The sequence below is a fragment of the Marmota monax genome, unplaced genomic scaffold (genome assembly GCF_021218885.2).
Source record: "Marmota monax isolate L192 unplaced genomic scaffold, Marmota_monax_Labrador192_F-V1.1 WCK01_AAM20220418_F8-fsc00061, whole genome shotgun sequence".
Lineage (NCBI taxonomy): Eukaryota > Metazoa > Chordata > Mammalia > Rodentia > Sciuridae > Marmota > Marmota monax.
Genome location: NW_026695230.1, coordinates 8,102,100 through 8,126,216, shown reverse-complemented (window position 1 = coordinate 8,126,216; position 24,117 = coordinate 8,102,100). Strand labels below are relative to the sequence as shown.

Here is a 24,117-nt window from a genome sequence, read left to right as displayed (position 1 = left end):
GGCGGCCAACTGTAACGGTTGCTGGGCTTCGCACCTGAACAGTGGTTGGTGTATTTTTCTGGGGTCACTTTTTACTTTCTTAAAGGTGGCGCGTTGTGCTTTGGGGGTCGTCTGTACTGAATTGAGCCAAGAAGAGCGTTTGTGAGCGTCTGGTGCTGAGTGAAAATAGTGGCTGGGAACGAGGAGGGTTTAGAAATCGTGTTGGTGCCCCGTTCCCTACCACTGATTATTCATTGAGTGTTCCTAGCTTTACCCCACACTCTTTGACCAGGAAATTTTTTCTTGGGTTTCTTTCCACCCCTGTGTCTTCCATTCTGCGAACTCAAGAGGTAGTTCCTTATATACTCTCAGGTAGTTCCTTAGATATCGTAACTGTGAAAGGGATGGATTTAGGGAGTTTGATTCCATGAAATTGCATTATCTCTGTTAGGTTCTCGAAATGTCAACTGTCAAGGAACAGCTTATTGAAAATCTAGTTGCAGAAGATGCAGTCTCCCAGAGGAAGATCACCATTATTGGATCTGGTTCTGTAGGCATGGCTTGTGCTATTTGTATCTTACTGAAGGTAAGTCATAAGCCCATCCTGCTGCTGAAAATCAAGTAAGCACTTTTAGGAGTTGTACGCGTTGAGTTCAAAGTTTCAGGACTATTGCCTTGACAGCAAATATGTATCCTTTCATATCTGATTTTGACACAATTTAAAAAACATTTACTTTGAGCTAAATGTGTGTCAGGCATTGCTAGACTATTTAAATTTACTTATAGGATTATTCTGTTATTTAACAATTTCTGTAGAAATGATTCAGTATCTTGCATTCCTTGAAGATAAGTCAGTGAAAATCATATATTCAAAGGGCTTATACTTCAAATCTTTTGCTTTTGCTTTATCTTTTCTGTTCAGAGCATCTTTTCAAGTGTTTATTGGCCGTGTGTATATCATCTTTGGATAAATATTCAAATCCTTTGTCCATTTAGAAAACTCTGGGCTTTTGTGTGTGTGTGTTTGTATGTGTAACTCAACCCAGGGGTGCTTAATCTCTGAGCCAAATCCCCAGCCTTTATTTTATTTTGAGACAGGGTATCACTAAGTTGCTTAGGGCCTTGCTAAATTGCTGAGACTGGCTTTGAACTCAGGATCCTTTTGCCTCAGCCTCATGAGCAGCCGGTATTACAGGCCTGTGCTGAAGCAGCTGGCAGGGATTTTTTTTTTTTTTTTTGATTGTTGGATTGTTGGAGTTCTTTATATATTCAGATATTAACCACTTATCAGATAGATGATTTGCAAATACTTTCATTCCATGAGTTCCTTTTCCACTCTGTTGCCTGTGTCCTTTGATGCACAGACGTTGTCAAATTTAATGTCTAATTTATTTTTACTTTTGTTGCCTATGCTTTTGTTGTATCCAAAAAAAGCATTGCAAAATTAAATGTCAGGAAGCTTTTCTTCCATGTTTTCTTCTAAGAGTTTTATAGTTTTAGATGTTATGTTAATATTTTTGATCCATTTTGAATTAACTTTGTATTTGGTGTAAGGTTAAGGTCCATGTTTGTTCATTGACATGTTAATATCCAGTTCTTTCAGTATCTTTTGTTGAAAAGACTATTCCTTCCCCTTTATCTTGGCATCCTTGTTAAAAATTTGAGTCTCATTATGTTCTTCTAGCCTATATTATATCTGTCTTTATGCTGTACCACACTATTTTATATTAAGTTTTGAATTCAGGTAGTATGACACCTCCCACTTTGTTCTTTTTCAAGATTACTTTGACTTTTTGGGTCCTTTTAGATTCAAAGTGAATTTGGGATGAGTTTTTCTATTTCTGAAAAATAACATATTTGGAATTTTGATAGACTAGCACTGAATCTGTAGATTGCTTTGGGTAATATTGACATCTTAATATTTTAATAATATTGTCTTCCAATCCATAAACATGGGATATCTTTCTGTTTATTTACGTCTTCCTTAATTTTTTCAGCAACATTTTGTAGTTTTTCTTTTCTTTCTCCTTCTCCTTCTTCTTCAACCCAGGGATGCTTTACCTTTGAGCCACATCCCCAGCCCTTTTTAAAATTCTGAGCCAGGGTTTTACTAAATTACTTTGGGCCTCACTAATTGCTGAGGCTGACTTTGAACTTGCAATCCTCTTGCCTCACCTCTCAATTTGTTGGGATTATAGGCACGTGCCACTGCACCTGGCTGTAATTTTTAAGTGTGGAATCTTTTATCTCCTTAAGTGTTTTTTAAATGTACTACTACTCAACCTTTATAATAACTTTTAGAGGTAGGTACTGTTACTTTTTCTATTTATAAATAAGGATATTAAAGCACAGACATTAAGTAACTTAGAAATATTGAAACAACTAGTAGGTAGAAGAACTAGGATTGAAATCATGGCAGTTTGAACACAGACCCTGTGTTCTTAAGTCCTTTACAATGTTTAGACAACTTTTGGAAACTTGCAGGGGGAGATTACAAGAAGAAGCAAAGTCAATTTAATTCCAGAATCCTAGAAAGGCTCAGGAATTGGAAGTACCAGTCACCTCATAAGGTGGGGGTGAGGGATGGGACTAAAAACATGAGGACTGGTTGAAAGTTTACATGATGAGAAGGAAAACCAACAGATTCTCTTCCCTAGCTTAATCAACTAGACACCCACCTCTCTCATCCTAGCAGGCAAGAGAAAGGAGGTTATTATTTGGAGAAATTGAATGATTCGGGCTGGGGATGTGGCTCAAGTGGTAGCGCGCTTGCCTGGCATGCGTGCGGCACGGGTTCGATCCTCAGCACCACATACAAACAAAGATGTTGTGTCTGCCGAAATCTAAAAAATTAATATTAAAATTCTCTCTCTCTCTCTCTCTCTCTCTCTCTCCCTCCCTCCCTCCCTCCCTCTCTCCCCCCCCTCCCTCCCTCCCTCCCTCTCAAAAAAATTAAAAAAAAAATTGAATGATGCTCTGCACTGAAGACATCAAGGACAGTAAAGCATTATTGATAATGGGTGTATTACTGAAAGCCATAGGATTAAGTGAAAGTTTATATGTTGAATAATGAGGTGAAAAGATTTTGCTCCCAAGAAATTACTAGAAAGCTGACTGTCAGGGAACAGAATATAGAAAAGAGATGAAATTAGAGTATCAATCAGTAGGTTCAAGAGGTGATTAATTGATGTTTCAGTATGAAACAAGAAAGATAGGTTAATTATTAAGGGGATTAAAAAAAGTTTAAGTAAATTATTTAAGGAGATAAAAAATTCTAAAACTGAAGGATATGGATTTATAGATAACAAAGAATTCACTGAGTTCTATCATTATTATGGATCCAAAAAAGCCTACTCCAATACATATTATTATGAAATTTCAGAACTCCAACTGTGGGAGAATAGCAATTTTTGGAGCCCCCCCCCTTTTTTAACAAGAATTCACTATACTGTGGCAGATAGTAAAATGGAACAGAATATTCAAGACCTTTTCTTCAGATTATATTGATGTATTGTGTGTGGAAAATAATGAAGGATATTAAAATGCACATATTCATATGCATTAAAGTATGCATTAAAATATTCTGGGCTGGGGTTGTGGCTCAGTGGTAAAGCACTTGCCTAGCATGCCTGAGGCACTGCATTCAATCCCTGGCACCACATAAAAGTAAACAAATAAAGGTATTGTGTCCATCTATAACTAAAAAAAAAATTTAAAAAAAATATAATCATTTTGATATGAAGGGACAAGGACTGTAAATGAGTATCATGACATCTGCATATGTCATTGAGAAGTGGACTTTAAAGCATTTTTAAGGTCATGTAGGAGTTGGGGATGTGGCTCAGTGGTAGAACACTTGCCTGGCATGTGTGAGGCCCTGAGTTTGATCCCCAGCCCACCAGGGGGAACAAAAAAAAGACTATAGCTATAAAGTTTTTATAAGTGACTAGCAGTACATCCTATTTTGTGTCCTATTTAAAGTAATCACAGTAGTTTTCCTTAAACTGGTTTGAATCTTCTGGTTCTCCTGTTCTTTTTATCTTACAGTGGTTACTCTGGTACTTCCTGGAGAAAAGATTCTGAGACTATCATAATTGTTTTTTTCTCCTATCATGCTAAGCAAGTGTTCTACCACTGAGCTACATTCCCAACCCTTTTGAAAACTTTACATTGAGGGACTAGGGTTGTGACTTAGCGGTAGGGTGCTTGCCTAGCATGCATAAGGCCCTGGGTTCAATCCTCAGCACCACATAAAAATAAATAAATAAATAAAATAAAGGTATTCTGTCCAACTACAACTAAAAAACAAACAAACTTACTTTACATTGAGACAGGGTCTTACTAATTGACCCAGGCCAGCCTTGAATTTGAAATCCTCCAGCCTTAGCCTCCCAAGTAACTGGGACTACAGGTGTGTGCCACTGCACATAATAACTATTCTTATAAATTCTGCCAGGCTAAGCAAGCCCAGGCTCTTTCTTTGAAATTCTTTTTGAGAAATATACTCACAAATATGTAGTTCACGTCCCCCCACCCCCAGGGCTGGGAATCAAACCCAGGGTCTCACACATGCTAGAAAAGCACTTTACCACTGAGCTACACACCCATACCTGTAGCTAACAAAAAATAAGCTAACAGTGTTTAAGGATTATTTGAGCATTGTGTTTAACAGTCATGACAAATGGAGCTATTAACATTCCCTTGATAGGAGAATTGTCTGGATCAAACTCAGGGCCTCACACATGCCAGGCAAGCGTTCTACCACTGAGCCACATCCCCAACTCCTACATGACCTTAAAAATGTTCAAGTTTTAAAGGAAAACTGTCCTAGTTATTAAATTATTGTCACTTAGTTCCCAAACTTTCTATATTCTGCTTTGTGACGTTGGCAGTGAGCCTCTGCATATTTTCCTCCTTTTGCAGTTTGCATCTGCCAATAAGGGGTACTGCACAGAAATTGAAAGAGAGGAGGGGAGAAGTAACCTCCTTGTTTGCTTGTTGTTCTGGTCACTGATATTCCAACTAGTGTCCTTTGCCCAAGTATTAGAAGTTGGTTCTAGTCTCTTTTGGAAGTCCCAGCATTGGCCTCATCTTTCTTCTTCAGTGGGATCGTCAGCAGTAAGGTTTTTTTCTCCCACAGGGGTCTGAGCATGGCTCCATGAAGCACCTCCTTTGCTTTCTTTCTCTGTTTCCTCAGCTTTAGGGATGGTAGGTTCTAACTCATTTGCTATTTCTGGGTTACCCCATATGTTCCCTTTTTACACTTTCAGCCCTGCAGTATTTGTCTAACCAATTCTTTATTTAAATTCCCTATGTTAAAATAAAGTGTTTTCCTGACCAGATACAGAGAGACACAAGCTGATGTAAAAATGAATCTATAGATATTATTTGGTTTTCTTAGCATATGTAATCCTTCTGGATGAAACTTCTCATTCTCCTCCCATTCATGACACATAATTTAGTAAATTTATTTTTTTACTTTTATTTATTTATTTTTTTGGCACCAGGGATTGAACCCAGGGCATTTACCCACTGAGCCATGTCTCCAGCCCTTTTTGTATTTTATTTAGAGACAGGGTCTCACTGAGTTACTTAGTGCCTTGCTTTTGCTGAGACTGGCTTTGAAGTCAGCATCCTCCTGCCTCAGCCTCCCCAGCTACTGGGATTACAGATGTGTGCTACCACACCAGGCACCCCAGCCCTTTTTATATTTTATTTTGAGACAAGGTCTCACTAAGTTGCTTAAGGTCTTAATAAATTGCTGAGGCTGGCTTTCAACTCATGATCTTCCTGCCTCAGCCTCCTAAGCCTCTGGGATTGCAGGCATGCACCACCAAGTCTGGCTGCCATTTTCTTTTAGAGGGTTAAGTTTCCTCAAATTTGTATCTGAGGCAGGTTCTGGAACCAATCACCTTGGATACTGAGGGACAGACAACTCTATACAATTTTTCAGAAAGGTCATATGATGCCTGATCTCAACAGAACAAACAGAACAATAAACAGTAGTAGGTAGGGACTTTGAACCTCTTCCCTTACTGTTCATTATTGGACTCTGTTCACCAGAATCTAAGGGAATGCATTTGTTCTATATAGTTCTGTGTTCTAGGCATATGACAAAAAACCCAGTTGAAATTAGAATAAGCATACACCGAGCACGAGCACAGAGCGGCCGAGTTCCGGCTCCCGGAACTGAGCCCGCGGGGGCTGATTCTTGGAGCCTACTCTTATCGGAGCATACACCGAGCACTGAGCGGCCGAGTTCCGGCTCCCGGAACTGCCCTGGCCCAGGGCTAGGAGCCCGCGGAAACTGCTTCTCGGTCCGGGTCCTGCTGAGGGCCGGTCAGGACTCACCCGTTGCTTTGGTTGCCCGGCAAGGGGAATGAAATGCTGCCATTCGCATAGGATACCAACATGGCAGAGATCTGATGTCATCAGAAAGCAGCGGAGGAGAGAACTTCATCAATACCAGCGGCGACAGAAACAGTTGGTCTCCTGGTAGGGGGGGTGAGGCACAGATACCCGAGTCTCCTCGATTTGTCCTCGAGCCAGAGGGGAGGAGCCGGGCTGCCGCCAGCTCCCGGAGCAGGCCCAGCGGCTCGCCAGCGTGGTGACTGCCTGACCCCAATTGTAGAGGGGGCGGAGCGGAGCCGCCACCCGCGCCCGCAAGGTGGGCAGACCCGCGACCCAGTGGTACACGGGCGTGGTAGGAGGGCAGGGCAGAGCCGCCGCCCACGCTTGCAAGGTAAACAGACCTGTGACAGACTGGCGGGTCAGGCCCAGTGGCCTGCCAGCGTGGTACACACGTCACCCCAACTGGAGTAAGGGCAGAGCAGATCCTTCGCCCACGCCAGGATCAGGCCCTGCCGGTGTGGTGGTCACGTGACTCCCAATTGGAGTGGGGGGCGGAGCGGAACCGCCACCCGTGCCCACAGGGTGAGCAGACCTGTGACCAACCTGCAGATCAGGCCCAGGGGTCCGCAGGCGTGGTAGGAGGGTCAGGGCAGATCCGCCGCCCGCACCTGCAAGGTAGGCAGACCTGCGACAGACTGGCGGATCAGGCCCAGGAGCCTGCCGGCGTGGTACACACACCACCCTAATTGGAGTAGGGGCAGAGCAGAGTCGCCGCCCGTGACAGGAACAGGCCCAGCGACCTGCAGGCGGGGTAGTCACGACACCCCAATTGGAGTAGGGGCAGAGCAGAGCCACCACCCGTGGCCGAAAGGTGGGCAGATCTGCGACCGACCAGCGGGACAGGCCCAATGGCCTGCTGGTACGACAGACACGTCACCCCATTTGGAGTAGGGGCAGAGTAGAGCCACCGCCCGTGCCTGCAGGGTAGGCAAACCTGCAACCGACCGGCGGATCAGGCCCGGTGGCCTGCCGGCGTGGTACACTCGTCACCCCAATTGGAGTAGGGGCAGAACAGAGCCGCCGCCAGCGCCCAGAACAGGCCCAGTGACCTGCCGGCGTGGTAGTCATGACACCCCAATTGGAATAAGGAGAGAGCAGAGCTGCCGCCCGCGCCTGCAGGAAAGATACGCAAGCAGTATGAAAAGACAAGGAAAGAAAGGACCACAAGCAATGCAGGTCAACGCAACTTTAGAAGAGGTAACAGCTGCAGCAGATGGAATGTCAGATAAAGAATTCAGGATAAACATGCTTCAGATGATCTGGAGTATCAAGGAAGACATTAGACAGCAAAATCAGACAATGAAAGATCACTTCGACAATGAATTACGCAAACAAATCCAGGAAGCAAAGGATCAACTATACAGGGAGATAGAGGTTATAAAAAACAAACAAACAGAAATCCTAGAAATGCAGGAAGCAATAAACCAACTTAAAAACTCAATGGAGAATACTACCAGCATAGTAGAACACTTAGAAGATAGAACATCAGACAATGAAGACAAAGTATTTCAACTGGAAAAGAACATAGACAGCTCAGCAAGACTGTTAAGAAACCATAAGCAGAGCATCCAAGAAATATGGGATAACATTAAGAGACCAAACTTAAGAGTCATTGGGATACAGGAAGGTACAGAGCTCCAAACCAAAGGAATGAGCAGTCTATTCAATGAAATAATACGAGAAAACTTCCCAGACTTGAAGAATGAGACAGAATCCCAAATCCTAGAAGCCTACAGGACGCCGAATGTGCAAAATCATAAGAGACCCACACCTAGACACATTATAATGAAGATGCCCAACATACAGAATAAGGAGAGAATTTTAAAAGCTACAAGAGAAAGGAAGCAGATCACATTTAGGGGTAAGCCAATCAGGGTAACAGCTGATCTTTCAACACAGACTCTGAAAGCTAGAAGATCCTGGAATAACATATTTCAAACACTGAAAGAAAATGGGTTCCAACCAAGAATTGTGTATCCAGCGAAATTAAGCTTCAGGATGGAAGATGAAATTAAAACCTTCCACGATAAACAAAAGTTAAAAGAATTTGCAGCTAGAAAACCATCGCTTCAAAACATCCTCGCCAAAACATTACAGGAAGAGGAAATGGAAAATAACAATGAAAACCAACAGTGGGAGGTAGGACAGTAAAGGGGGGGGGAATAATCAAAGAGGAAAACAAACCATGTTTAGTAACATAAATAAACAAATATGGCTGGAAGAACAACCCATATCTCAATAATAACCCTAAATGTTAATGGCTTAAACTCACCAATTAAGAGACACAGGCTAGTAGAATGGATTATAAAACAAGACCCAACAATATGCTGCCTACAGGAGACACATTTGATAGGAAAAGACATACATAGGCTGAAGGTGAAAGGTTGGGAAAAATCATATCACTCATATGGACTTCGGAAACAAGCAGGAGTGTCCATACTCATATCAAATAAAATAGATTTCAAGCCAAAGTTAATCAAAAGGGATAAAGAGGGACACTACATACTGCTTAAGGGAACCATACACCAACAAGACATAACAATCATAAATATTTATGCCCCAAACAATGGTGCAGCTATGTTCATCAAACAAACTCTTCTCAAGTTCAAGAGTCTAATAGACCACCATACAATAATCATGGGAGACTTCAACACACCTCTCTCGCCACTGGACAGATCTTCCAAACAAAACTTGAATAAGGAAACTATAGAACTCAATAACACAATTAATAACCTAGACTTAATTGACATATATAGAGTATACTACCCAACATCAAGCAGTTACACTTTTTTCTCAGCAGCACATGGATCCTTCTCAAAAGTAGATCATATATTATGTCACAGGGCAACTCTTAGACAATATAAAGGAGTAGAGATAATACCATGCATCTTATCTGATCATAATGGAATGAAACTGAAAATCAACGATAAAAGAAGGAAGGAAAAAACATACATCACTTGGAGAATGAACAATAGGTTACTGAATGATCAATGGGTTATAGAAGACATCAAGGAGGAAATTAAAAAATTCTTAGAGATAAATGAAAACACAGACACAACGTATCAGAATCTGTGGGACACATTGAAAGCAGTTCTAAGAGGAAAATTCATTGCTTGGAGTTCATTCCTTAAAAAAAGAAAAAACCAACAAATAAATGATCTCATACTTCATCTCAAAATCCTAGAAAAAGAAGAGCAAAACAACAGCAATAGAAGTAGAAGGCAAGAAATAATTAAAATCAGAGCTGAAATTAATGAAATCGAAACAAAAGAAACAATTGAAAAAATTGACAAAACTAAAAGTTGGTTCTTTGAAAAAATAAACAAAATCGACAGACCCTTAGCCATGCTAGCGAAGAGAAGAAGAGAGAGAACTCAAATTACTAGCATACCGGATGAAAAAGGCAATATCACAACAGACACTTCAGAAATACAGAAGATAATCAAAAACTATTTTGAATCCTTATACTCCAATAAATTAGAAGATAGTGAAGGCATAGATAAATTTCTTAAGTCATATGATCTGCCCAGATTGAGTCAGGAGGATATAGACAACCTAAACAGACCAATATCAATTGAGGAAATAGAAGAAACCATCAAAAGACTACCAACTAAGAAAAGCTCAGGACCGGATGGGTATACAGCAGAATTTTACAAAACCTTTAAAGAAGAACTAATACCAATACTTTTCAAGCTACTTCAGGAAATAGAAAAAGAGGGAGAACTTCCAAATTCATTCTATGAGGCCAACATCACCCTGATACCTAAACCAGACAAAGACACTTCAAAGAAAGAAAACTACAGACCAATATCTCTAATGAACCTAGATGCAAAAATCCTCAATAAAATTCTGGCGAATCGGATACAAAAACATATCAAAAAAATTGTGCACCATGATCAAGTAGGATTCATCCCTGGGATGCAAGGCTGGTTCAATATACGGAAATCAATAAATGTTATTCACCACATCAATAGACTTAAAAATAAGAACCATATGATCATCTTGATAGTTGCGGAAAAAGCATTCGACAAAGTACAGCATCCCTTTATGTTCAAAACTCTAGAAAAACTAGGGATAACAGGAACATACCTCAATATTGTAAAAGCAATCTATGCTAAGCCTCAGGCTAGCATCATTCTGAATGGAGAAAAACTGAAGGCATTCCCTCTACAATCTGGAACAAGACAGGGATGCCCTCTCTCTCCACTTCTGTTCAACATAGTTCTCGAAACACTGGCCAGAGCAATTAGACAGACGAAAGAAATTAAAGGCATCAAAATAGGAAAAGAAGAACTTAAATTATCACTATTTGCAGATGATATGATTCTATACCTAGCAGACCCAAAAGGGTCTACAAAGAAACTATTAGAGCTAATAAATGAATTCAGCAAAGTGGCAGGATATAAAATCAACACACATAAATCAAAGGCATTCCTGTATATCAGCAACAAATCCTCTGAAATGGAAATGAGGACACCATTCACAATATCTTCAAAAAAAATAAAATACTTGGGAATCAACCTAACAAAAGAGGTGAAAGACTTATACAATGAAAACTACAGAACCCTAAAGAGAGAAATAGAAGAAGATCTTAGAAGATGGAAAAATATACCCTGTTCATGGATAGGCAGAACTAACATCATCAAAATGGCGATATTACCAAAAGTTCTCTATAGGTTTAATGCAATGCCAATCAAAATCCCAACGGCATTTCTTGTAGAAATAGAGAAAGCAATCATGAAATTCATATGGAAAAATAAAAGACCCAGAATAGCAAAAACAATGCTAAGCAGGAAGTGTGAATCAGGCGGTATAGTGATACCAGACTTCAAACTATACTACAGAGCAATAGTAACAAAAACAGCATGGTACTGGTACCAAAACAGGCGGGTGGACCAATGGTACAGAATAGAGGACACAGAAACCAATCCACAAAACTACAACTACCTTATATTTGATAAAGGGGCTAAAAGCATGCAATGGAGGAAGGATAGCATCTTCAACAAATGGTGCTGGGCAAACTGGAAATCCATATGCAACAAAATGAAACTGAATCCCTTTCTCTCGCCATGCACAAAAGTTAATTCAAAATGGATTAAGGAGCTTGATACCAAATCAGAGACACGCCGTCTGATAGAAGAAAAAGTTGGCTACGATCTACATTCGGTGGGGTTGGGCTCCAAATTCCTCAATAGGACACCCATAGCACAAAAGTTAATAACTAGAATCAACAAATGGGACTTACTCAAACTAAAAAGTTTTTTCTCAGCAAAAGAAACAATAAGAGAGGTAAATAGAGAGCCTACACCCTGGGAACAAATCTTTACTCCTCACACTTCAGATAGAGCCCTAATATCCAGAGTATACAAAGAACTCAAAAAATTAGACAATAAGAGAACAAACAACCCAATCAACAAATGGGCCAAGGACCTGAACAGACACTTCTCAGAGGAGGACATACAGTCAATCAACAAGTACATGAAAAAATGCTCACCATCTCTAGCTGTCAGAGAAATGCAAATCAAAACCACCCTAAGATACCATCTCCTTCCAGTAAGATTGGCAGCCATTATGAAGTCAAACAACAACAAGTGCTGGCGAGGATGTGGGGAAAAGGGTACACTTGTACATTGCTGGTGGGACTGCAGATTGGTGCAGCCAATTTGGAAAGCAGTATGGAGATTTCTTGGAAAGCTGGGAATGGAGCCACCATTTGACCCAGCTATTCCCCTTCTCGGTCTATTCCCTAAAGACCTAAAAAGAGCATGCTACAGGGACACTGCTACATCGATGTTCATAGCAGCACAATTCACAATAGCAAGACTGTGGAACCAACCTAGATGCCCTTCAATAGACGAATGGATAAAAAAAATGTGGCATTTATACACAATGGAGTATTACTCTGCATTAAAAAATGACAAAATCATAGAATTTGCAGGGAAATGGATGGCATTAGAGCAGATTATGCTAAGTGAAGCTAGCCAATCCCTAAAAAACAAATGCCAAATGTCTTCTTTGATATAAGGAGAGTAACTAAGATCAGAGTAGGGACGAAGAGCAGGAGAAGAAGATTAACATTTAACAGGGATGAGAGGTGGGAGGGAAAGGGAGAGAGAAGGGAAATTGCATGGAAATGGAAGGAGACCCTCAGGGTTATACAGTGGAGGGGGTAGAGAGAGAGGAGGGGAGGGGAGGGGAGAGGTGGGGAGGGGGGATGGTGGAGGATGGGAAAGGCACCGGAGCACAACAGACACTAGTATGGTAATATGTAAATCAATGGATGTGTAACTGATGTGATTCTGCAATCTGTGTATGGGGTGAAGGTGGGAGTTCATAACCCACTTGAATAAAAGTGTGGAATATGATAAGTCAAGAAATTTGTAATGTTTTGAACAACCAACAATAAAAAATTAAAAAAAAAAGAAATTAGAATAAGCATAAAGAGACTATACATTGTGTATCTAACTGAAAAATCTAAGAGCAGAACGTTAACTTCAGGTATTACTGGATCCTAGAATTCAGACATATCCAAGACACAGTCTCTGCATATGTTGGTTTAGATTTCCTCTGTTAATTCTTAGGCCACGTTGTGCTATTTATTTGTAAAGATGGCTGTTCAGTTTGTTCTTAGAGTCCTATGTTGTTCTTTGAGCCCGATTCCAAAGAAAAGTGAGACTCAGTCTCCCATCTTCCATGTTCAAACCTCATAGACATTGTTTCATTATGCCTGGGCCATAAGCTCATTTATAAACAAGTTGCTGTGGCCAAAAAGAGAAAATTAAACAATTGGCTGGGCATGGTTTTATTTTGGAGGTCCAAGATCAATTATACTTCACTTAACCATCTGTAATGAGTTCCCATTAAAAAGGAATTCTACTACTAGAGAAAGGGATACTGGCCAGGTGTGGTGGCACATGCCTATAATCTCAGAAGAATGGGGCAGGAGGATTGCAAGTTTGATATCCGCCTTGGTAAACAAGTGAGATTCTATCTCAAATAAAAAGGGCTGGGGATGTAGTTCAGTGGTAGAGTTCCTCTGGATTTTAGGACAAAAAAGAAAAAGAAAAAAAAAGAAAGGAAGGAAGAAGAGAAACAGGGAAAGAGAAAATAAAAAGTTATACTGGGGAAAGTATTAGATGTTCACCATAAGTGGCTTCCTGTTTGGCCATAAGGAGGCATACTAAAAGCATCTTCAGTCAACTCAAGAATTAGGCTTAAAGTTAAATATAATAAAACCATTTGAAAGAATTGTATACCTTTTTATTGGGTTTACGTTGATACCTGAAGGGGTAAAAATAAAACCATCCTAAACAATTCTAACAATTAGGTGAAGGCAAAACAGTTTTTCCTACTGGTCACTCTAAGAGCACATTCAGCAACTATTTTTATGTCATTTTTCCAATTAAAAAATATGAGACTCCTTTGGTTATAAAGTAGCCATATGAATTATTTTCATTCTCCTAGAATTTAAGTAGGAACATATTATTCAGAACTTTCTTGTATTTTAGGATTTGGCTGATGAACTTGCCCTTGTTGATGTCGCAGAGGACAAATTGAAGGGAGAAACAATGGATCTTCAGCATGGCAGTCTTTTCTTTAGTACTTCAAAGATTGTCTCTGGAAAAGGTTAATTTTAGTTTTATAAAGTTATTTTCAGAGCTTTAAAAAAGTAATGAAGTTTTACTAAATTGATGTCAATAAATATAAAATTAAAAACAACACTGTCATTAGAATATAATTTATAAGTTTTTTTAAAAACAATTATAATTGGAGGAAATTTGGAAAACATTTAAAGTATAAAGAATATTTGAATCTTCTGTTAATGGTTTTATTTACTTATTTCCCTTTCTATGCAATTGTTTTTTACTTAACCAACTATAATATACTTTTTAAACTTGTCATTTTGTCTCACATATTTTGTCAAAATAATGCAGTCTTGAGCAGTTTTTGCAATATTATTGATATGTTTCTTCATATTTTCCACCTGGTTGTCTTTTCTTTTTTTCTTGAGTAGGCTGAAGCCCAAAATAAACTGTTGGGTTTTTTTCTTTCCAAAATTTTTATTGGTGCATTGTAGTACATAATGATGGGAATTGTTACATATTCTCACATGTTTCTTTCTGTGTTTATAGAGGACCAAATATGAAGGTATAGCATCAGCCCATAGAATATAGAAAGTGGAGAACTTGGCCCCATTACCATTAACATCATGTGTTGACCAACTAAAAAACCTCAGAGTATTGGGGAAAAATTATTTTATTATATATCAGAGTGAATAGTACACTCCTTGGTAATGTGATTTAACAGATTACTCTCTACTAGCAACTTAATTTAAAATGTAAGAAACAACCCATCATAATCATTTTATTATATTGACCCAAAATATATAAATTTATTTAGAAGTTCGTTTGCTAATTTTCTAATTGTAGGATAAGGCCTTTCAGTATGACTCAGTTGATTAAAGTTTTGCAGTGCCTTTCTCACACATGTCCCCCATCCCAGGGCACTTCACCATAGAAACATGTCCCCATCCGTTTTATATATTTTTTAAATTTTGAGACAAGAGTCTCAGTAAGTTGCTTTAGGGCTTCCCTAAGTTGCTGAGGCTGGCCTTGAACTTGTGATCATCTTGCCTCAGCCTTCTGAATCACTGGGATAACAGGATTGCGCCACCAGGTCCAGTTGTGGTGTCTTTCTTAAAGCCCACCAATAATGATCAATTTGATTTTTTTTGAAGTACTAAAAGAAATTTAAAGATACTCTTAAAGCAATCAAGTTATAAAACTCTACAAAACTTTTATGATTTTTCTACATTTTAATATTTTATACCTGAAAGGATAGTTTTTGAGCAATGTGCTTTTAATATGTCTCTCCAAAGCATTCAATTTAATTTTCATAGAAATACTTTTAGGTTTAATTTATCATCAAACAGTTGACATGAAAAATGAGATTAAGAATAATATAACAGAGCTAGGTGTGGTGGCACACACCTGTAATCCCAGCGGCTCCAGAGGCTGAGTCAGGAGAATTGTAAATTCAAGCCAGTCTCAGCAGCAGCAAGGTGCTTAGCAACTCAGTGGGAGCCTATCTCTAAATAAAATACAAAATAGGGCTGGGAATGTGGATCAGTGGTTGAGTGCTCCTGAGTTCAAGCCCCAATATCAAACAAAAAAACTTCTGCATAATTATGAGAGAAAAATTTATCAATCCTTAAGGAAATACCAGGTTACTTAACATAGTGACATGTTTACAGAACAGGCAGAGAGAGTTAAGCAGAGCACTCTAGCTAGTTTTCACCCTGATAGCATTAGCCAAACCTAGTAAACACCAATTTTGATTTTTACTGTCTCAGGATAGAGGAGGTCAGAGGAGTTGAATAGGAGATTACCCCAAAAGTCTGGGACCCTGATGGATTACACCATGTATCTGTAAATTTTTTCTTTTTCTTTTCTTCCTTCCTTCCTTTTTTGGGGGGGGTATTGGGATTGAACCCAGGGAAACTTTGCCACTGAGCTATACCCCCAGTTCTTTTTGTTTTTATTTTGAGACATCGTCTCACTAAATTGCTGATATTGGCCTCAAATGTATGATTCTCCTATCTCAGCCTCCTGATTAGCTGAAATAATAGGTATGCACTGCCACACCCAGTCAGTAACTTTTTATGTAAAGAGCCAGACAGTAAATAGTTTAGGCTTTGTCAGCTATATGGTCTGTGTCTCAACTATTCAGCTCTGCTGTTGTAATGCAAAAATGATCATAGATAATAAATAAGCAAGTGGCTATTGCTACGTTCTTTTTTTTTTTTTTTTTGAAATAATGGTGTTTTTAAAAATTTATTTTATTTTATTTTTTTAGAGAGAGAGAGAGAATTTTTAATATTAATTTTTTAGATTTCGGCAGACACAACATCTTTGTTTGTATGTGGTGCTGAGGATCGAACCTGAGCCGCACGCATGCCAGGCGAGCGCGCTACCGCTTGAGCCACATCCCCAGCCCTGCTATGTTCTTTTTTTTAAAAAATATTTTTTTTAGTTTTAGATTGGACACATTATTAATTATTTTTATATGGTGCTGAGAATCAAACCCAGTGCCTCACACATGCCAGGCAAATGCTGTACCACTGAGCTACAACCTAAGCCCCTATTGCTGTGTTCTAATGAAAATGTATGTACAAAACAAGTGATGGGCCAGATATGACTGGCTGGTAGCCATCATCATTTACTAATTCCTGAACTGTGTGTATCCTTAATGTAAGGATGACTTAGAAAGAATTTACTTCTCCCTACTTAATGGGAACCATGGAAGTGAAGTTGTTTCTTAGACACTTTAATAGAAGATGATGACTGTTACTAATTTGGAACAGCAAGCCAGTTCTTCCACAAATAAAGTTCTAGGAAAAATGAATATTTCACAGTAGGAATAATTAAATCTATAAGAAAATTCATGAAGAAGAACCATTAGGGATGACAATAACAGTTACTGTAGATTTCCAGATTATCAAACATAAATTATAAAATATGATTATTTAAAGAATTAAAGGACCAACTTGAAGATAGCATGATACAGGAAAGTATAAAAACAGATTTAAGGGGCTAGGGTTGTAGTTCAGTGTTAGAGTGTTTGCCTCATGTGTGTGAGGCACTGGGTTTGATCCTCAGCACCACATATAAATAAATAAAGGTATCGTGTCCATCTACAACTTTAAAAAATAAAAAACAGATTTTAAAAATAACCAAATGTAACTTCTAAGTGTGAAATATAATGAAATTAAAAACTGCATGATAGACACATTTGAAGAGAGAAATAGTAAATACAAAACAGTTACTCAGAAATCAGTAAGAACTAGATGGTACGACAGATTAAGAATCATAGAGGATAGTTGGACTGGGTATGTAATTTAGTTGGTAGAGTGATTGACTAGCATGCTTGAAGCCCTGGGTTCAGTTCCCAGCAAACACACACACACACACACACACACACCACACACACACAAACACACACACAGAAACCATGGAGGATAGAATGACAAACTGTAATATATGTCTAATTAGAAAAGTGAATGAAACAGAGGAAAAATTTGAAGATATCCCTAGTGGGCTGGGGTTGTGGCTTAGTGATGGAGTGCTTGCCTACCACGTGTGACACACTGGGTTCAATTCTCAGCATCACATATAAACAAATAAAGGTCCATCAACAACTAAAATAATATATTAAAAAATAAAGAAATCCCTAGGTGGACACATTGTTAAGGAATTAGACAATACTAAAGGAAAAGAAAGGATTGTAAAAATTGTCAGAGAAACTAAGCACAGTGTGGTACTTCTGTAGTCCCAGTTACTTACTCGGGAGGCTGAAGCAGGAGGATCACTTGAGCCTAGGAGTTCCAGAGGAGCCTGGGTAACACAGCAAGGCCCTAATTCTTGGAGAAAACAAGCAAACAAAAAAACACAACCCAACAAAAAGACTCTCTTCAAAAACAAGGTCATAGGAACTGCTTTACCATATATCAGGACTCATAAAATTACACTAATTAAGTGCATAGACAAAATATTGGCTATAACACCAATATTATTTAATAAATCAGAAATTTATGAATTTATGAAATTTTAGTTATGGTAATACCTATCTTTATGGAAAGAAAGAAAGAAAAACCCATACCTGATACCTCCCACAAAAATCAAATCCAATTTAGTTTAAGATCAAAACATGAAAAGCAAACTTTCTGCTCAGACAATAATATCTTTATGACCTCAGAGTATGGAAGAATTTCTTAAACACAAAGAAACAAAAAGCATAAACAGTGAAGAAAATTAAGAGTTTGTGTTTACAAAAATACACTATAAAAAGAGTGGAAAACTGAGACAAGATATTTGAATCATAACTGACAAAGGAATAGTGTTCAGAATAAAAAAATATTTGTATTCATAAGATAAATACAGCCGGGGATGGTGGTGCACCCCTGTAATCCCAGTAGCTTGAGAGGCTAAGGCAGGAGGACTGAGAATTCAAAGCAAGCCTCAGCAATTTAGTTATGCCCCGTCTAACTCAGTGAGACCCCATCTCTAAATAAAATACAAAAAAGGGCTGAGGATGTTGCTCAGTGGTCAAGTGCCCTGGGTTCAATCTCTGATACCCTCCCTTAAAAAAAGATGAATGTACATGTACTGTTATGTGGTGTGTACATACAGATATGTAATAACAAATCCCTATGTTATGTGTAATTATAATGAACTAATAAAAAGGAAAAAAGATCAATACACATAGCCCAATAGAAAACAGGGAATGACTTGAATATTTTACAAAAGGAGAGAGTCAAATGGCCTATAAATCTAGGAAAAGACAATCTCATTAGTAAACAAGGAAAGGAAGATAAAAATCATATCAATATATGATTATACACCAATTATATTGACAAATGTGTGATAACACTGTTAGAAGGTGGAACAATAGTTGCTCTCAAACATGGCATGTTGAAGTGTCATAGTAAAACTTTTTTTTTTTTTAATATTTTTATTTTTTTTTAGTTTTCGGCAGACACAACATCTTTGTATGTGGTGCTGAGGATTGAACCCGGGCTGCACGCATGCCAGGCGAGCGCGCTACTGCTTGAGCCACATCCCCAACCCAGTAAAACTTTTTTTTTAAAAAAAGTTCCTCATTACCTGGAGAAGCTGAACATAAAACCCAGAAATTGCACTCCTAGGTGCACATTTACACTAGGATACATATACAAGAATGTATTATGGTTTAATTTATAGCTTGCTTTGTAAGATTATGTAGCAATGAAAATAAATGAACTACAGGACATTAATGTGGATGACTATCAGATATATAATACTTAGCTAAAGGAATGTATATGGTTCAAAAACTGCTAAAACTAATATTTAAATATGCATAGGTGACTAAAGATATTTTTTTAAAGGTAAGGTTATGATTTCCAACAGTCCAAAGAGTTGGTAACCTCCAAATATGAAGGATGTTGATGTAATCTATAAGGAGTACACAGGGGCTTTCAAGGGTTTGGCAGTGTTCTATCAATTCTTGTGGTTAACTTTTAATATTTAAAAATAATTTTAATATATTTCTTATACACTCTTCTATATGAATGATTTACAGTAGAACATTTTGGAAACACATCTTTTTAAAAATATTTTTATTTATTCATACGTGGTGCTGAGGATCGAATCCAGGGCTTCACACATGGTAGGCGAGCACTCTCTGAGCCATAACCACAGCCCTTGGAAACACATTTTATGAGCTCTACTGTAAGACAGCAGTGGAATATCATTGATTATTTCAGTGTTAATTATATGTACAATGAATGAGTCCATGTGCTGGAAACAGAAGGTGCTAAGATATTTGTAGAAGGAAGAGTGAAATATGAGCTCAGAACCTACTGTGGAGCTTATGATCAAGTTAGGGGTTTAAGACATAGCCATTGGAAGATAATATGGTGTTATAATACCTATTTGAAAACTATAGGCAATAAATGCTTTAAAAAATTCTTTTTTTTTTGATTAATGAACATTTATTGTGCATGATAGAACATGTTAGATCCCAAGAGAGATGTAAAGACATGCACATCATAGTCTCTGCCCTCAGACTACTCCTAATATAGTTGGGGAAGCAAAACAGAGGTGTGAGAAGCTAAATAAACAAGTGTTACATAACTAGGATGATGCCTTGAGTGTAATGTTGATGTGTAAGGAAAATAATTTGGAATATCTACTGACAGTTCCCTTTCTTATAAATGTTTTTAGAAATTTGAAGTAGAAACATAGTTGCTTTTCTGCTGGAGAGAATGTTAATAATAGCTCTTGCAAATTACAAAAGACTCCCAGGCATAAATAAACCTAATTTGTGAGGAGCAAAAAAATCAATTATTTAGACCCTTCAAATGCTGTTTCCTAACTTTTTACCTGTACTCAGGGAAAAATGGTAAGAATGTAGATGCAAGGATTCTAGAATTTTCACTGAATTCTAGTATTGAGAATGACAGAATAGCTGATTTGGTAATTAACTTTTCCACCACAAACAACTATAAAATCTGTGCAAATAAATAATATACATTCTTTCCAAGTGAATATATAACATTAGCCAAAATGAACCATAGAGTACAACAAAGCAATTTTCAATGAATTTCAAAGAACTGAAGTTATGTAGTATATATTTTTTGATTTCTTAGAATTATATTAAGGCTCAATGATAGAAAAATAACTAAATAGCACTAAAAGTTTACAAATTAAGTTGCACAGTTCATCTGGATAATACATTAATTCAAGAAAATGTTGCATTGGAAATTAGAAAATATTTAGTTTTTTAAAATTGATTTTACAGTATAATCCATTTTGACATATAGTACACAAATGGAGCACAACTTCTTATTGCTCTGGCTGTACATGGTTCAGAGTTACTCCACTAATGTAATCATCATGTATAAGGATAATAATGTCTGTCTCTTTCTACCATCCTTCCCATCCCCACAACCCTACCCCTCCCTTCACTCCCCTTTACACAAACCAAAGTTCCTTCATTCTTCCCCTATCTTCCTCTCCCACTATGGATCAGCATCCACTTACCAGAGAAAACACTGGGCTTTTGGGTTTTTGGGATCGGCTTATTTCACTTAGTATGATATTCTCTAGTTCCATCCATTTACCTGAAGTACTTTAAAAATTCTTTATCGAGAAAAGGCCCAGTGGCCCACGGCGGGACAGAGCTTCCAATCACTCCTGCAAGGTAGGCGGGCCTTCGACCCACCGGCAGAAGAGGAGCAGCGGCCTGCTGAGAGGCAGAGCTGCCCCCTCCCCCTGCGCCGGCAAGGTAGAGGGAACTGTGACCACCCAGAGAGCAGGCCCAGCGGCCTGCTGAGGGGCAGAGCCGCCCCCCACCCCCCGCGCCTGCCAGGTAGGCGGAACTGTGACCACCGACAGAAAAGGCCCAGTGGCCCGCGGCGGGACAGAGCTTCCAATCACTCCTGCAAAGTAGGCGGGCCTGCGACCCACCGGCAGAAGAGGAGCAGCGGCCTGCTGAGAGGCCGCCCCCTCCCCCCGCGCCTGCAAGGTAGACGGAACTGTGACCACCATCAGAACAGGCCAGACCTGCAACTGACAGAAAGAACAGGCCCAGTGGCCTGAGGAAGGGTAGAGCCGCCCCGCCCCCTGCGCCTGAAAGGTAGGCGGACCTGTGACCCACTGGCAGAACAGCCCCAGAGGCCTGCAGAGGGGCAGTGCCGCTGCCGGCGCCTGCAAAGTAGGCAGAACTGCGACCACCGACAGAACAAGCCTAGCAGCCCGCTGAGGGACAGAGCCGCCGCCCACACCTGCAAGGTAGGCAGACCTGCTACCGACCGGCAGAGCAGGCCCAGTGGCCTGCCAGCGTGGTAGGCACATTGCCCCAATTGGAGGAGGGGCAGAGCCGCCGCCCGCGCCTGCGAGGGAGACTTTGCAACTATACAAGACCAATATAAATATATAGTGGGAAAATTCAATAGCACAACAGTTTCACCAAGCAGAAAGGAACGTGAACAGTATGAAGAGACAAGGAAAGAAAGGACCACAAGCAATGCAGGTCAACTCAACTTTAGAAGAGGTAATAGCTGCAGCAGGTGGAATGTCAGATAAAGAATTCAGGATATACATGCTTCAGATGATCTGGAGTCTCAAGGAAGACATCAGACAGCAAAATCAGACAATGAAAGATCACTTCAACAATGAATTACATAAACAAATCCAAGAAGCAAAAGATCAACTATACAGGGAGATAGAGGTTATAAAAAACAAACAAACAGAAATCCTAGAAATGCAGGAAGCAATAAACCAACTTAAAAACTCAATTGAGAATACTACCAGCAGAGTAGAACACTTAGAAGATAGAACATCAGACAATGAAGATAAAGTATTTCAACTTGAAAAGAACATAGACAGCTCAGCAAGACTGTTAAGAAACCATGAGCAGAACATCCAAGAAATATGGGATAACATCAAGAGACCAAATTTAAGAGTCATTGGGATACAGGAAGGGACAGAGTTTCAAACCAAAGGAATGAGCAATCTATTCAATGAAATAATACGAGAAAACTTCCCAGACTTGAAGAATGAGACAGAATCCCAAATCCTAGAAGCCTACAGGACGCCGAATGTGCAAAATCATAAGAGACCCACACCTAGACACATTATAATGAAGATGCCCAACATACAGAATAAGGAGAGAATTTTAAAAGCTACAAGAGAAAGGAAGCAGATTACATTTAGGGGTAAGCCAATCAGGATAACAGCTGATCTTTCAACACAGACTCTGAAAGCTAGAAGATCCTGGAATAACATATTTCAAACACTGAAAGAAAATGGGTTCCAACCAAGAATTGTGTTTCCAGCGAAATTAAGCTTCAGGATGGAAGATGAAATTAAAACCTTCCACGATAAACAAAAGTTTAAAGAATTCGCAGCTAGAAAACCATCTCTTCTGAACATCTTTGGCAAAACATTACAGGAAGAGGAAATGGAAAGTAACAATGAAAACCAACAGTGGGAGGTAGGACAGTAAAGGGGGGAAAAATAATCAAAGAGGAAAACAAACCATGTTTAGTAACATAAATAAACAAATATGGCTGGAAGAACAACCCATATCTCAATAATAACCCTAAATGTTAATGGCTTAAACTCACCAATCAAGAGACACAGGCCAGTAGAATGGATCACAAAACAAGACCCAACAATATGCTGCCTACAGGAGACGCATCTGATAGGAAAAGACATACATAGGCTGAAGGTGAAAGGTTGGGAAAAATCATATCACTCATATGGACTTCGGAAACAAGCAGGAGTGTCCATACTCATATCAAATAAAATAGATTTCAAGCCCAAGTTAATCAAAAGGGATAAAGAGGGACACTACATACTGCTCAAGGGAACCATACACCAACAAGACATAACAATCATAAATATATATGCCCCAAACAATGGTGCAGCTATGTTCATCAAACAAACTCTTCTCAAGTTCAAGAGTCTAATAGACCACCATACAATAATCATGGGAGACTTCAACACACCTCTCTCGCCACTGGACAGATCTTCCAAACAAAAGTTGAATAAGGAAACTATAGAACTCAATAACACAATTAATAACCTAGACTTAATTGACATATATAGAATATACCACCCAACATCAAGCAGTTACACTTTTTTCTCAGCAGCACATGGATCCTTCTCAAAAATAGATCATATATTATGTCACAGGGAAACTCTTAGACAATACAAAGGAGTAGAGATAATACCATGCATCCTATCTGATCATAATGGAATGGAACTGAAAATCAACGATAAAAGAAGGAAGGAAAAAGAATACATCACTTGGAGAATGAACAATAGGTTACTGAATGATCAATGGGTTATAGAAGACATCAAGGAAGAAATTAAAAAATTCTTAGAGATTAATGAAAACACAGACACAACATATCGGAATCTATGGGACACATTGAAAGCAGTTCTAAGAGGAAAATTCATTGCTTGGAGTTCATTCCTTAAAAAAAGAAAAAACCAACAAATAAATGATCTCATACTTCATCTCAAAATCCTAGAAAAAGAAGAGCAAAACAACAGCAAAAGAAGTAGAAGGCAAGAAATAATTAAAATCAGAGCTGAAATTAATGAAATCGAAACAAAAGAAACAATTGAAAAAATTGACAAAACTAAAAGTTGGTTCTTTGAAAAAATAAACAAAATCGAC

General features: G+C 38.9%; 1 protein-coding gene across 1 annotated transcript in view; it reads left to right on the top strand.

Moving 5' to 3' along the window:
• LOC124088544 (L-lactate dehydrogenase C chain) overlaps positions 1 to 24,117 on the top strand; it is a 56,859-nt gene continuing 32,742 nt past the window's right edge. Inside the window, exons 1-3 of the mRNA XM_046438236.2 lie at positions 1 to 329; positions 431 to 565; positions 13,899 to 14,016. Coding sequence (XP_046294192.1) covers positions 440 to 565; positions 13,899 to 14,016 — 244 coding nt within the window. The 5' untranslated portion in view covers positions 1 to 329; positions 431 to 439. The remainder of the gene's footprint in view (positions 330 to 430; positions 566 to 13,898; positions 14,017 to 24,117) is intronic.